At 37.6% G+C, this 13,237-nt stretch overlaps 1 protein-coding gene across 1 annotated transcript in view; it reads right to left on the minus strand.

The window, feature by feature from the left end:
- The window catches only part of SUCLA2 (succinate-CoA ligase ADP-forming subunit beta), a 406,626-nt gene that overhangs the window by 377,981 nt on the left and 15,408 nt on the right, over window positions 1-13,237 (minus strand). The window contains exon 2 of the mRNA XM_053705501.1: window positions 7,578-7,755. Coding sequence (XP_053561476.1) covers window positions 7,578-7,755 — 178 coding nt within the window. The remainder of the gene's footprint in view (window positions 1-7,577; window positions 7,756-13,237) is intronic.

The raw sequence follows: 13,237 nt of genomic DNA on the forward strand, positions 1-13,237 counted from the left end.
TCTCTCTACTAAGCGAGTTTTCTAGTTCCTCGAACCAGAACCACGCTGCTGTAGTGACAGGAACAATGCACGAAATGGGTTGTAGAAGGTAACCTTGCTGTACAAAAATCTTTTTAAGCAAACCTTCCAATTTTTTATCCATAGGATCTTTGAAAGCACAACTATCTTCGATAGGAATAGTAGTGCGTTTGTTTAGAGTAGAAACTGCCCCCTCGACCTTAGGGACTGTCTGCCATAAGTCCTTTCTGGGGTCGACCATAGGAAATAATTTCTTAAATATAGGGGGAGGAACAAAAAAGGTATGCCGGGCTTTTCCCACTCCTTATTTACTATGTCCGCCACCCGCTTGGGTATAGGAAAAGCGTCGGGGTGCACCGGAACCTCTAGGAACTTGTCCATCTTGCATAATTTCTCTGGAATGACCAAGTTGTCACAATCATCCAGAGTAGATAACACCTCCTTAAGCAGTGCGCGGATATGTTCTAATTTAAATTTAAATGTCACAACATCAGGTTCAGCTTGTTGAGAAATTTTTCCTGAATCTGAAATTTCTCCATCTGACAAAACCTCCCTCATGGCCCCTTCAGATTGGTGTGAGGGTATGACAGAACAATTATCATCAGCGCCCCCCTGCTCTTCAGTATTTAAAACAGAGCAATCGCGCTTTCTCTGATAAGTAGGCATTTTGGATAAAATATTTGCTATGGAGTTATCCATTACAGCCGTTAATTGTTGCATGGTAATAAGCATTGGCGCACTAGATGTACTAGGGGCCTCCTGTGTGGGCAAAACTGGTGTAGATACAGTAGGAGATGATGTAGTATCATGTTTACTCCCCTTATCAGAGGAATCATCTTGGGCAATTTCATTATCTGTGGCAGTACTGTCCTTACTTTGTTTGGACGCTATGGCACAATTATCACATAAATTTAAATGGGGAGACACATTGGCTTTCATACATATAGAACATAGCTTATCCGAAGGCACAGACATGTTAAACAGGCTTAAACTTGTCAACAAAGCACAAAAAACGTTTTAAAATAAAACCGTTACTGTCACTTTAAATTTTAAACAGAAAACACTATTACTGAATATGTGAAAAAGTATGAAGGAATTGTTCAAAAATTACCAAAAAAAAATTCACCACAGTGTCTTAAAGCATTAAGAGTATTGCACACCAAATTTCAGAGCTTTAACCCTTAAAATAACGGAACCGGAGCCGTTTACAAATTTTACCCCTATACAGTCCCAGCTATAGCCTTTGCTGAGACCCAACCAAGCCCAGAGGGGAATACGATACCAATTGACGCCTTCTATAAGCTTTTCCAGCAAATTTCAGATCCTCACACATGCATCTGCATGCCCTGCTCTCAAAAAACAACTGCGCAGCAATGGCGCGAAAATGAGGCTCAGTCTACAACTAGGAAGGCCCCCTGACTGGAAAAGGTCTCTAACATAGTGCCTGCCGTTTAATAAACGTTCCCCAAGTTTATAAATGCGAATTGTCAGCATAAATATGAATAAAATGCCCAAATAAAGCAATCGATTTAGCCCATAAAAATGTCTACCAGTTTTTTAGCCCATATTAAGCCCTTTATTCTGTTTGTTTGACTAAGAAAATGGCTTACCGGTCCCCATGAGGGGAAAAATGACAGCCTTCCAGCATTACATGGTCTTGTTAGAAATATGGCTAGTCATACCTTAAGCAGAAAAGTCTGCTAACTGTTTCCCCCAACTGAAGTTACTTCATCTCAACAGTCCTATGTGGAAACAGCAATCGATTTTAGTTACTGTCTGCTAAAATCATCTTCCTCTCACAAACAGAAATCTTCATCCTTTTCTGTTTCAGAGTAAATAGTACATACCAGCACTATTTTAAAATAACAAACACTTGATAGAAGAATAAAAACTACATTTAAACACCAAAAAACTCTTAACCATCTCCGTGGAGATGTTGCCTGTGCAACGGCAAAGAGAATGACTGGGGTGGGCAGAGCCTAGGAGGGACTATATGGCCAGCTTTGCTGGGACTCTTTGCCATTTCCTGTTGGGGAAGAGATATCCCACAAGTAAGGATGACGCCGTGGACCGAACACACCAATGTTGGAGAAATTTCAGGAAAGACCAACTAGAGAAGCTGAACTTTATTTGGGGTTAATCAGAGGCACTTTAAATGATGGCAGGTGTATGCTGACTCCTATTTAACATGATTTTGAATGTGATTGCTCAATTCTAAACACAGCTACATCCCCAGTTATAAGCAACCACATTATTTTAGTTTTTTGTTTTATTCCCTCCACCTAAAAGATTTCAGTTTTGTTTTTCAATTTAATTGTACAGTTCATAGGTCACATTAAAAGGTGGAAAAAGTTCTGAAATTATTTATCTTTGTCTCATTTTTTTTACATCACAGAAACCTGACATTTTAACAGGGATGTGTAGACTTTTTATATCCACTGTATATATACTCTCTCACACATCTCTCAATCTGAAAGCACATAGGGCGTTTGCCACTCCACTGCCTAAAAGTCTTACACACATGCCGTCAGAAGTAGGTAGCTGTGTGTCCCAATGAATTTCACAGTCCGGTCTTGGTCAGGTCACAGCAGGTGCTCAAATGACAGCTCTGGGCTGGGGCAGCCTGTGAGACAGTCGCCAGCAACGCCACTCACAGAGACAGATTAGTGTGTATAGGCGGGGAAAAAGGAAACTACTTCCTCCCACAGTAACTGCTTGTCAGCTGTCAGTGTCTACCTCTGACTTCCTCCGTCCCAATTCAGAATTAGGCTAGTTAGCTTTCAGACCCAGCAATTTGGTAAACAAAAAGGATTTCAGGTTTAGGAGTATCACGCTGAACAAACCCAATGAGGAGGTTGCTTTACTTCAGAGTCTAACTTTAGTGCTCTTGTCAGCGCAAAACTTTACTTTAACACAATTAAAAAAATAAATATGTACAAATGCTCCCCGGGCCCCTGACTGGTCTGCCTGGCCCCTAAAACAGCCCTGCTCCCGATTGTTCCCATACAGAACACTACAAATCACATAGCTGGGGGTGGGTGAAGGCTGAAGCAGAGGCAAAACCTACTCATCTGCTCCTCTATTCCATTTCCAACTGATATATTGCACATTAAGTTAATTTTAATAAAACACTTAGTGCGCAATCAATTGGAATTAGAGGAGCTGAAGCAGACTAGTAGGTTTTGGGCTTGGCGCTGAATTACTTTTTCTAATGATCAGAGTTACTTACCACCCGCAACTCCACTTTCTGAATCAAACTGAAGACTCAGGCAAGGCAGCAGCTTGAAATTCTGCAGGTGACACGTGACACTGGCAGCAGTCTGTCTTCCCGCCAGTACAGCGCAGTCTATGTGGCTCCCTTAAGCATGCGCAGGGAGTCAATCAACGATGGTCATGCTCTGCTGGTGCTGTCAATCACCAGGAGAACATGACCATCTCTGATTGGCTCCCTTGCTAGGAGGCATCAAGAGGGATGCCTCCTATTGGTCTCAATATAGTGTGCTAATATTTTGACAGCACACAGGTGGCGCTCCAGCACGGCTTATCCTATGACCCATGTAGTACTATGGAGAGAAGGGGTCCTGTAACTGCCTCTCCATAGCGTTACATGAGGGAGAATTGGTGAAAAAATAATTTAATTAAACTTTGCCCCATATGGCAGTGGAGAAGAGATAGAGATATATAATTGGGTGCTGGCAGACAGTACCTAAGATGGAGGGAATTAGTTAGAATGGGGAGGGTTAGAGAGTTTTTTGGGAGGGATCAGGGGAAAATCCTACACTTAGGCAAACAATATTAACAAAATAAAAAAATCAAAAAAAAAAAAAAAAAATCGCTAGGATTGACTATTGAAACAAAAAAAAAAGGGGACTTTCATTCACAAAGTAAAAGATACTTCATGTAGAAAGATACTTTATTTGTTTCAATCGATCGCCATTCTTAGCTTCTACAGGAGCCAACGGCTAAAAAAAAAATTTTTTGCTAAGAAGTGAAGTTTTTGCCAATAACTATGCGGTAAATACGGCTCCCATGGGCGCCAAGCGGGATTTACTGCACGGCTATTGGCTAAGAGGTGAAAACGTCACGTCTTAAAAAAAAATTTAGCCGTGGGCTGCCGAAGCAGCTAAGAACGGCGATAGATTGAAACAAATAAAGGAGAATTCTACATGAAGTATCTTATACTTCATGAATGAAAGTCCCCTTTATTTGTTTCAATAGTCAATCCTAGTTTCATTTTTTATTCTTTGTACCATATATTGATTAAATATTCATTTAATGTTTTTACTTGCAAATTGTGTTTTATTATACATATAATATTTAACATAACCCATAGAGGTTCATTTATGTGATACATGGTAATTAATACCTCTTTATAAATTTTAATATTAAATAAGCAAATTACCCTCAGCTGCAATAGCGCCTTTCATAAATTCCAATATTTGTTTTCCTTTATCGACTAAGTGGAGAGATCTTAGTCTAGTTTGAAAGGCCAAGAGGGTGAGACAGTGTCCAGACTCCTCTCTTATTGAATAGTCAATCCTAGTGTTTGTAAAACGATAGGATTGACTTTCACTTTAAGATGGGGGTGGAAAGAGCAGTTTGAGAGGGATCAGGGGGTGTGAAGTATCAGGTGGGAGGCTAACCTCTACACTAAAGCTAAAATTAACCTTACAATCTACCTAATAAACCCTGTCACTGCTGGAAATAATAATTATTAATAATTATTATCAGAAATCAATGGCAAAGCCACATATGTCTGCTATTTCTGAACAAAGGGGATCCCAGAAAAGCTTTTACAATCATTTGTGCCATGATTGCACAAGCAGTAGGTAAATAATTTCAGTGAGAAACCCAAAGTTTTTTTTGGGGGGATCACATTTGGCGGTGAAATGGTGGCATTAAATATATACAAAAATGGCCCTAGATCTCTACTTTGAATTGTCAACAAAAAAAAAATATATAGGTTTTGATAGGTAAACAAAAAAAAAAAAAAAAAAGGAGGCTCTATTTCTGTTTAAATGTAATGTAATGCTAAAAAAGTGCTTTGGTCTTTTGGGGAAGTCTTAGTCTGAACTGCCCGATCCTTAAGGGGTTAATTCACATTTTACATGGTTTTAAAAAAAATAAAAAAAATAATACTAATTCCCTTAGTTTACAATTTATTAAATAAACTAATTAAATTGTATAGTCAGATTGGACTGCATGCCATACAATAAGATATATAGTGCTTCCCTGGAGGGTACAAGATTTGCATTAAGAGCCACCTGGGGAAAAAAAAGAATGCAAACAGAAGTTTTACTTTATCTCTAAGAAATTAAAAAGTAATTTTTACAAAACCAGTTATTAATACATACACCTGAGGGAATATAGTGCTCACATATAGAACAAAGACTAAAGAAATTATTTTAATAAAAGAAAAAGAAAAATAAGGTTGCTGGATGTAAATGAAATACAGTTAATTAACAGAGAAGAACAAATAATTATTTTTCCTTCTAGATTAAGGAGAGTGGGTTGTGTGTGTCCTGGCAGAAACATCTGGTCCAAAAGAATGTTAAACAATATTTTTATTAGCCTCTTACAACTCTATTATAAGACTCCATTTTTCTAAAAGATGCCAGTCACGTAGCTTTTAGTACTGTCTGCAAGGAAACCCACGTGACGAACTACAAGAGAAAACACCACTTAGTTTTTGCTAGGCTATAATGAAAATTGTTCTTGGTTTTCTGATAATCTGATTTTTGTCCTGCCTAATTAGTTATGTATCATGGTTTGAGCAGCAATGACAAATCACATATTTATCTTATCAAGAAATGTTTCTTTCATAAACCATATCATGTAGCTAGAGCTCCTTTCTCTTGTCGGTCTATAAGGAGGAGTCCCGCTAGCAGTAAAATAAAATATCAGCCTGCAATAAGGCTTCCTGTTGTCTGAAATATTTTAGTCTGGTCTACATTATATTTCTCCACCTGGTAAGAACCTATTTTGGGCTAAATTTCCACAACAATGGCTTCAAGACAATGTTACTTCATTCAGTGTCATTGTAGCAGCAGCAATAGATAAGATTGCAAAACAGAAAAAGAAGCAGTCTGTCAGGAACGAACAGCAGCTCAATAGCTTGTTTCTATGGCCCAGTTGCCACCTGGGAGTAGCTCCTTTATGAGCAATTGTGCTTTTCACAGAGGAAAACTTTCCTGTAGTATATCAGTCTGATCCCACCTAACAAGGTCAGCCCAGCCCAAAATACCAGGCGATTCTCCTCTGGACAAGGACAATTGCAAACCTCAGATGATTGTTTTGGCCTTTTCTGGGCCTCATTAGTGAGGTGCAGCTATATCCCTCTAAGCACATTGGGCAAGGAATCCACGCCTCGTTCCCCCTCTCCCTCCTCCCCCAACTCCCTTAGGGAGACTATCCCCAGGGTCATAATACATAAGCAAAACAGAAAGAGAAGCAGTCTACCAGGAGTCTCCCTAAGGGTGATGTGGGAAGCCAGACATGGACCCGTTGCTCAGTGTGCCTGAGCTGCACCTCACTGACAAGGCCCCCAATAGGCCGAAACGTACGTCTGGGGATTTGCTGTTTCTCTCATTCAGAGAGGGATTACCTGGTATTTCGGGACTGGACTGTTTAAGTCAGGATCAGTCTGATATACTACAGGAAAAGTTCTACTCTGTGAAAAGCACATGTTGAGCAAAAAGAAGCTTCTTCATGGGTGGGGGACTAGCCATAGAGCAAGCTATTATGCTGTTGTTCGTTCCCAGCATATTATTTAATAGATAAGATTGCCATTCATGCAATAACATGATAAAGAAACACCTTGACTACTTTACAAAACACCTTACTGTAAAAGTAAAAATTAAACATTTGTTTAGATACAGTTTGCAGTTATAAACAACTTTTCCTTTGATTAACAAATGAGCTTTTACTTCTATTATCAAACTGTCTTTGTTCTTGTATCCTTTGGTGAACAGCAAACCATATCAGCTCAGAAACGTGCAAGTGTCTTTAGTGCTCTATGGCAATGCCGATTTATGGCTGGTGACACCTTGAATAATGGGGTGCTACAATATTGATTGGGAGGGTTTAAACACCTGTTCCCCTAGAACCACCATTGGTTGAAACGTACATATAGCATGTATTTTTTTTTCTTCCATTTTTGGATGTTAACTAAAAGGTTATTTTATAAAAGCGCATTGACTGCTAAATAAATCAATTTGCACAGGGAACTTATGGCATTCAAGTATTTTTTCAGCAAGTACAAAATATTAAAAGCCCTCAGCACAAGAGTAAGAAAAAGCTCAAAAGAGAGAAGGGTTAATCAGACCTTATTCCATATGATGCTAAATCTCATGTAAGGGCTATAATATACCTGCATGTCACAACACTATGAGATCCACTATCTTTGGTATTTTGTGTGGTAAGGAGGATAGAATTATAGTCAACACAGTCGGGCTATTAAAAACAAAATGAATTTTAAAGTAGGAACTGTCTTACTGCATGTTTATATATGGCAACTTTACTTTTGTTTTATCTTTATGTTAAGTCTTCACGATCCATACCTATTTCTTTTGCTACTGAATATGCTTCCTCTGGTGTTTTTGCAACAAATCCTTTTGGAGTGGCGATCCCAGCTTCTTGCAGCAAGCCCATGCTCAGATACTCATGCAGAGACAGGTTCCGCTGCTGTTGAACTTGTAGCCCATGACAACTAAAGGGGCCAGGAAAACCGGCCAGTACCTGAAAATATTTTAACACAATTTTAAGTAAATATTTTACACAACCGTTAAGATTGCACCATGATAATAAAAGTGTCGATATAGAAAACTGCATTTGCATTTATGCTAGTCAAAGATAATATTTTTTTCCTGTGAAATATTAGAATACATATTAACTGCTGAAATATATTACAGCCCATCAAATTATATTGTTGACAGACAGGAAGCCTATTACAATTTAGAATATTTTTCCATTTTATGTGTAAAAATAAAACCCATTTCTGGGTAATAGATTTATTTCATCATAGAACTTGTACTAGAAACCCACATATTAAACTGAACTGTGTTCAGGTAAATCCACCTACAATGGTAAAATTAGTCACTCAAAGCAGGAAATGGGTACCCTATTTACTTACATTACAGCCTTGACTGCAAAAGCATATCATATATCTACTTAGGAACTTAGATTACTACCGGGGGGGGGGGGGGGGAGGGTTAATGGCAACTGTATTTCTCTGAATTCTCGTAATTTTTTTTTTCTTTTTCTGTGAGCAATTGGGCTGATGTGAGAGAGGTTGGCACCTTGGGGATATTTATGATACTAAATATATACGTGATTGATCCTCTGACAATGTGTGAAGCAAAAGATTACTGTTCCTAAATTTAAAATATTAACAGTAGATGGCATGGAAAGTACTTGTAGATGGATTTGAGTTTATGCAATCCAATCTACATGTTGTGCTTATGGACTGCACAAACCATCGCATGGACTTTTACATTTGAGATATGAACTCATTGGTGGTCAGGTTACTGATATGATGTTTGCCATTTCTTAAACATCTGCAATGCCATCTTTATAAAAAAAATAAAAAAATTCAATAGCATATATAGTGGGGCTAGAGGTGGCTGTTTCACAACTGAAAGCATGAGGAATGGTGAAGGACTGAATTCCTCACCTATGGCCTGATGTTCATAACCAATCCTACACCTGAAGATTGGGGGTCTAATTATGAAATGTTCCATATAGAACTATGATTGATTTGATGGAGGTAAGCAAAAATGAAGAAATAAAGAACATGTTCCATGGCAGCAAATTACTTAACTAATCAAATGTCATATATGTAATCTGTGCCATTAAAACTGTATGTGTGCGCCTTTTTGTTTTTAATCCATCTGTGAAAGGGTTTAATTAGTTAATATACTAATGCTAATATTGCAATGTTATGCCAGACCACTTGGATGAACTGGAAAGAAGAAGAAAAAAAAAAGAAGAAAAAAAAAAACAAAACAAACACACACACACCAGAGCGGGAGCGAGCTACATTCAGTTCAATAGTACGATCAGGCTCGCTGTAAAAAGACAGCGCGCCAGCAAACCATTTTTGAAAAAGAAGACCTGATCAGAAGAGCATGGAAAGGAGACCAGGTTAGTACAACTTTGAGAGCTATAATCTCTCAAATCTTTTGCTTTTTAAAGCTGTCGCTAAGATAATGTTACATAATTCTACACTATGTGCAGAATTATAACATTGTTTTTATTTTATGGTCACTTTAAAATTGGGTAAATACAACCTCAGATGAACAACACGTGACATATTATACTGTCATGAATTATTTAACAAAAATAAAGCCAAAATGGGAGAAGCCATGTGTGAAAAACCAAGTACACCCTTTCTGCTTCCATACCCTTGATTAATTGATCATCAGCAAGTGTGACCACCTCAATAAAAGCCAAAGTTTTAGCGGTTTGCTGGTCTGGAGTATTCAGGTGTGTGTCAACAACAAAGCCAAGGAGGAAAGACATTAGCAATGATCTTAGAAAACCAATTGTTTCTGCCAATCAACCTGGGAAGGGTTATAAGGTCATTTCCAAACAATTTAAAGATCATCATTATTCTACAGTGAGAGAGAGATTATTCAAAAGTGGAAAACATTTAAGACAGTTGTCAATCTTCCCAGGAGTGGACATCCCAGCAAATTCACCCCAAAGTCTGACCTTGCAATGCTCAGAGAAATTGCAAAAAAAAAAAAAAAATTATATCTCAGACTCTCCAGGCCTCAGTTGGCATGATAAATGTTAAAGTTCATGACAGTACAATTAGAAAAAGACTGAACAAGTATGGTTTGTATGGAAGGGTTGCCAGAAAAAAAAAACACTTCTCTCTAAAAAGGAACATGGCAGTACAGCTTAGGTTTGCAAAGTTGCATCTGAACAAACCACAAGGCTTCAGGAACAATGTCCTTCGGACAGACAAGACCACAGTAGAGATGTTTGGCCATAATACACATCGCCACGTTTGGCAAAAACCAAACAGCATTTTAACACAAACACCTAATACCAACTGTCAAGCACAGTGGTGGAGGGGTGATGATTTGGGCTTGTTTTGCAGCCACAGGACCTGGGCACCTTGCAGTCACTGAGTCGACCATGAACTCCTCTGTATACAAAAGTATTCTAGAGTCAAATGTGAGGCCATCTGTCCGACAGCTAAAGCTTGGCCAAAATTGGGTCATGCATCAGGACAATGATCCGGAGTACACAAGCAAATCTACAACAGAATGGCTGAAAAAGAAAAGAATCAAGGTGTTGCAATGGCCCAGTCAAAAACCAGACCTCAACCCCATTGAAATGCTGTGATGGAGAGCTGTGCATTAACAAATGCCCGCAAACCTCAATAAACTAAAGCAAAGTTGTAAAGAAGAGTGGGCCAAAATTACTCCACAACTATGTGAGAGACTGATAAAGTCAAACAGAAAAAAACGATTACAGTAAAATTATACCATCAGTAATGGCATTAAGTATCTAAGCAGGTATTACAAAGAGATCAAGCGATTTCAGATTGAGATACTAAAACAAGAATAAAAGTAGTCCAAATAGGACATATGCCAATGGGACCGTTTCTTGTGCACCAGAGAAACAAACAGACCATCGTGTATTTCAAATAAAGAATAAGTGGAATTAAAAAAAAAATGTACATAGAAATAATACCCTGTGGGTACACTAAAAATTATAGGTGTTATGGTGTAAAACAGTCTAAATAGCTCAAGTTAAAGATACACAAATTAAAATTTTAAAGAAAAAAAAAAAAAAACAGCCAATAAAAATATATAAGTGAACCGGTGTTAAGTGTCAATAGTGTCCAAAATTAAATCAATTGGATAAATAAATTATACAAATGAAAATATACAAATAAAAGATTATGAGTTATAAACAATAAAGCAACTATGCTAAATTGATGGTGTGCCAGCACTCTAAATATTCTTAATAACTCTGTTAATCAATATTGAAGTCCCAATCAGATCCATATGAAATGTTATAGTCCCAATTGGAATAGTGGTTCCGTATGTGATGATACCCCGTTGTGATAAATCCTAAAGTCAAAAGCGCTGGAGATCCGGATATAGATAAAACCTAAAATGGAAAAGAAAAGCAATCTACCAAATGCATATACAAAGTGGGTTTTAATTGGTAATCGACTTACCCAAGCCTTGAGGATTTGACATATACATTAGATGTTATGAACCTAAATTAAATGAATTTGAAGTTCACTCATCAAATTAGTAAGGATCATATCACCTTCTTGGATTTGGATATAAGGGTGGTAAATGGGAAGATTGAGACGTCCACCTTTTTTTTAAAGGAGGTGGACAGCAATAATTACATCCACCAGACCAGTTGTCATAACAATAAATGGATCTCGAACATCCCTAAGGAACAATTTATGAGGATTAGAAAAAAAACTGCTTGAGTAATGATAAGTGGCAAGAACAATCCCTAATACTGAAGGAAAGATTTCTAGAGAGGTTACGATAGAACCCTCATAGACCGTACTATTTATGAAATTAATGACATACAGAGAGACACCCTCTTAGCCTATAAATCCAAAAAATCTGCGGACAATGGAATCAATCTAAAAGTACCATTTAACGTTCAATATAGTAAAAAGAGAAAAGATTGAGATTATAAAACGAAATTGGCATCTCTGAAAGACAATATTATAGGAGAACATTTGGTTACACAAACAGTTCATTTACAAAAGAGCCAATAATCTGAAGTCTATCCTAGCCCCTAGTGTCCCCATGAATAATCATTTCACGAGTAGCCTAGATGTTATGGGTAAGAAGCTAGAGGGTTCTTTCCCGTGCCGTCAATGCAAAGCGTGTGAACATGTCAACAAGACGGGGACCTTCAGTTTAAAATATCCAATGAGGTATTTAAGGTTAAGCAGACAATTAGATGCACCGACAAATTTGTAGTATATCTTATTGAATGTGGATGTGGTCTGCAGTACGTAGGACAGACCACAAGACAGCTCAGAGAAAGAATTCGAGAGCACTTATTGCAGATCAAATAGAAAAAAAAAAATGATCTGGCTATATACAAAACATTTTAAAGAAAAACATGGCGGTAGTGCAGATAGTTTTAAATATATGGGGATAAGTAAACTATTGAAAGATTGGAGAGGGGGAGACAAGGAACAAAGATTACCGAGGACTGAATAAAAATGGATTTTCAATTTGGATTGCATCTACCCTAAGGGAATAAATGATAACTTTGAGATAGTACATTTATTCTAATCCATTTAACAGTCCAGTGAGGAGAATTATAACAGTTGAGCATGCATCATCATACTAGCCAAACTTTTGTATATTAATACCTCCTCTTAGATCCTGGATAGTTCCATCTCTCAGATCTCCATTTAGATTATATCCATTTTATTTTCATCTATTATTTGAGGTCTTATACAGATATAGAGATATATATATATATATATATATATATATATATATATATATATATATATATATATATATATATATATATATATATATATATATATATATATATATATATATATATATATATCCAACATTGGTGTGTCCGGTCCACGGCGTCATCCATAACTTGTGGGAATATTCTCCTCCCCAACAGGAAATGGCAGAGCGCACAGCAAAAGCTGTCCATATAGTCCCTCCCAGGCTCCGCCCCCCCCCCCCAGTCATTCTCTTTGCCGCTCTGAACAAGTAGCATCTCCACGGAGATGGTGAAGAGTATGTGGTGTTTAGTTGTAGTTTTTATTCTACTATCAAGAGTTTGTTATTTTAAAATAGTGCTGGTATGTACTATTTGCTCTGAAACAGAAAAAGATGAAGAGTTCTGTTTGTGAGAGGAGTATGATTTTAGCAGCAGTAACTAAAAATCGATTGCTGTTCCCACACAGGACTGTTGAGATGAGATAACTTCAGTTGGGGGGAGCAGTTGGCAGACTTTTCTGCTTAAGGTATGACTAGCCATATTTCTAACAAGACTGTGTAATGCTGGAAGGCTGTCATTTTTCCCCTCATGGGGATCGGTAAGCCATTTTCTTAGTCTCGAATAAAGGGCTTAATATGGGCTATAAAACTGGTAGACACTTTTATGGGCTAGATCGATTGCTTTATTTAGGCATTTTATACAGTTTGATGTTGAAATTCACACTTTATAACTTTGGGGAACGTTTTTT

This window comes from Bombina bombina, chromosome 3, assembly GCF_027579735.1.
Source record: "Bombina bombina isolate aBomBom1 chromosome 3, aBomBom1.pri, whole genome shotgun sequence".
Taxonomy (NCBI): Eukaryota; Metazoa; Chordata; class Amphibia; order Anura; family Bombinatoridae; genus Bombina; species Bombina bombina.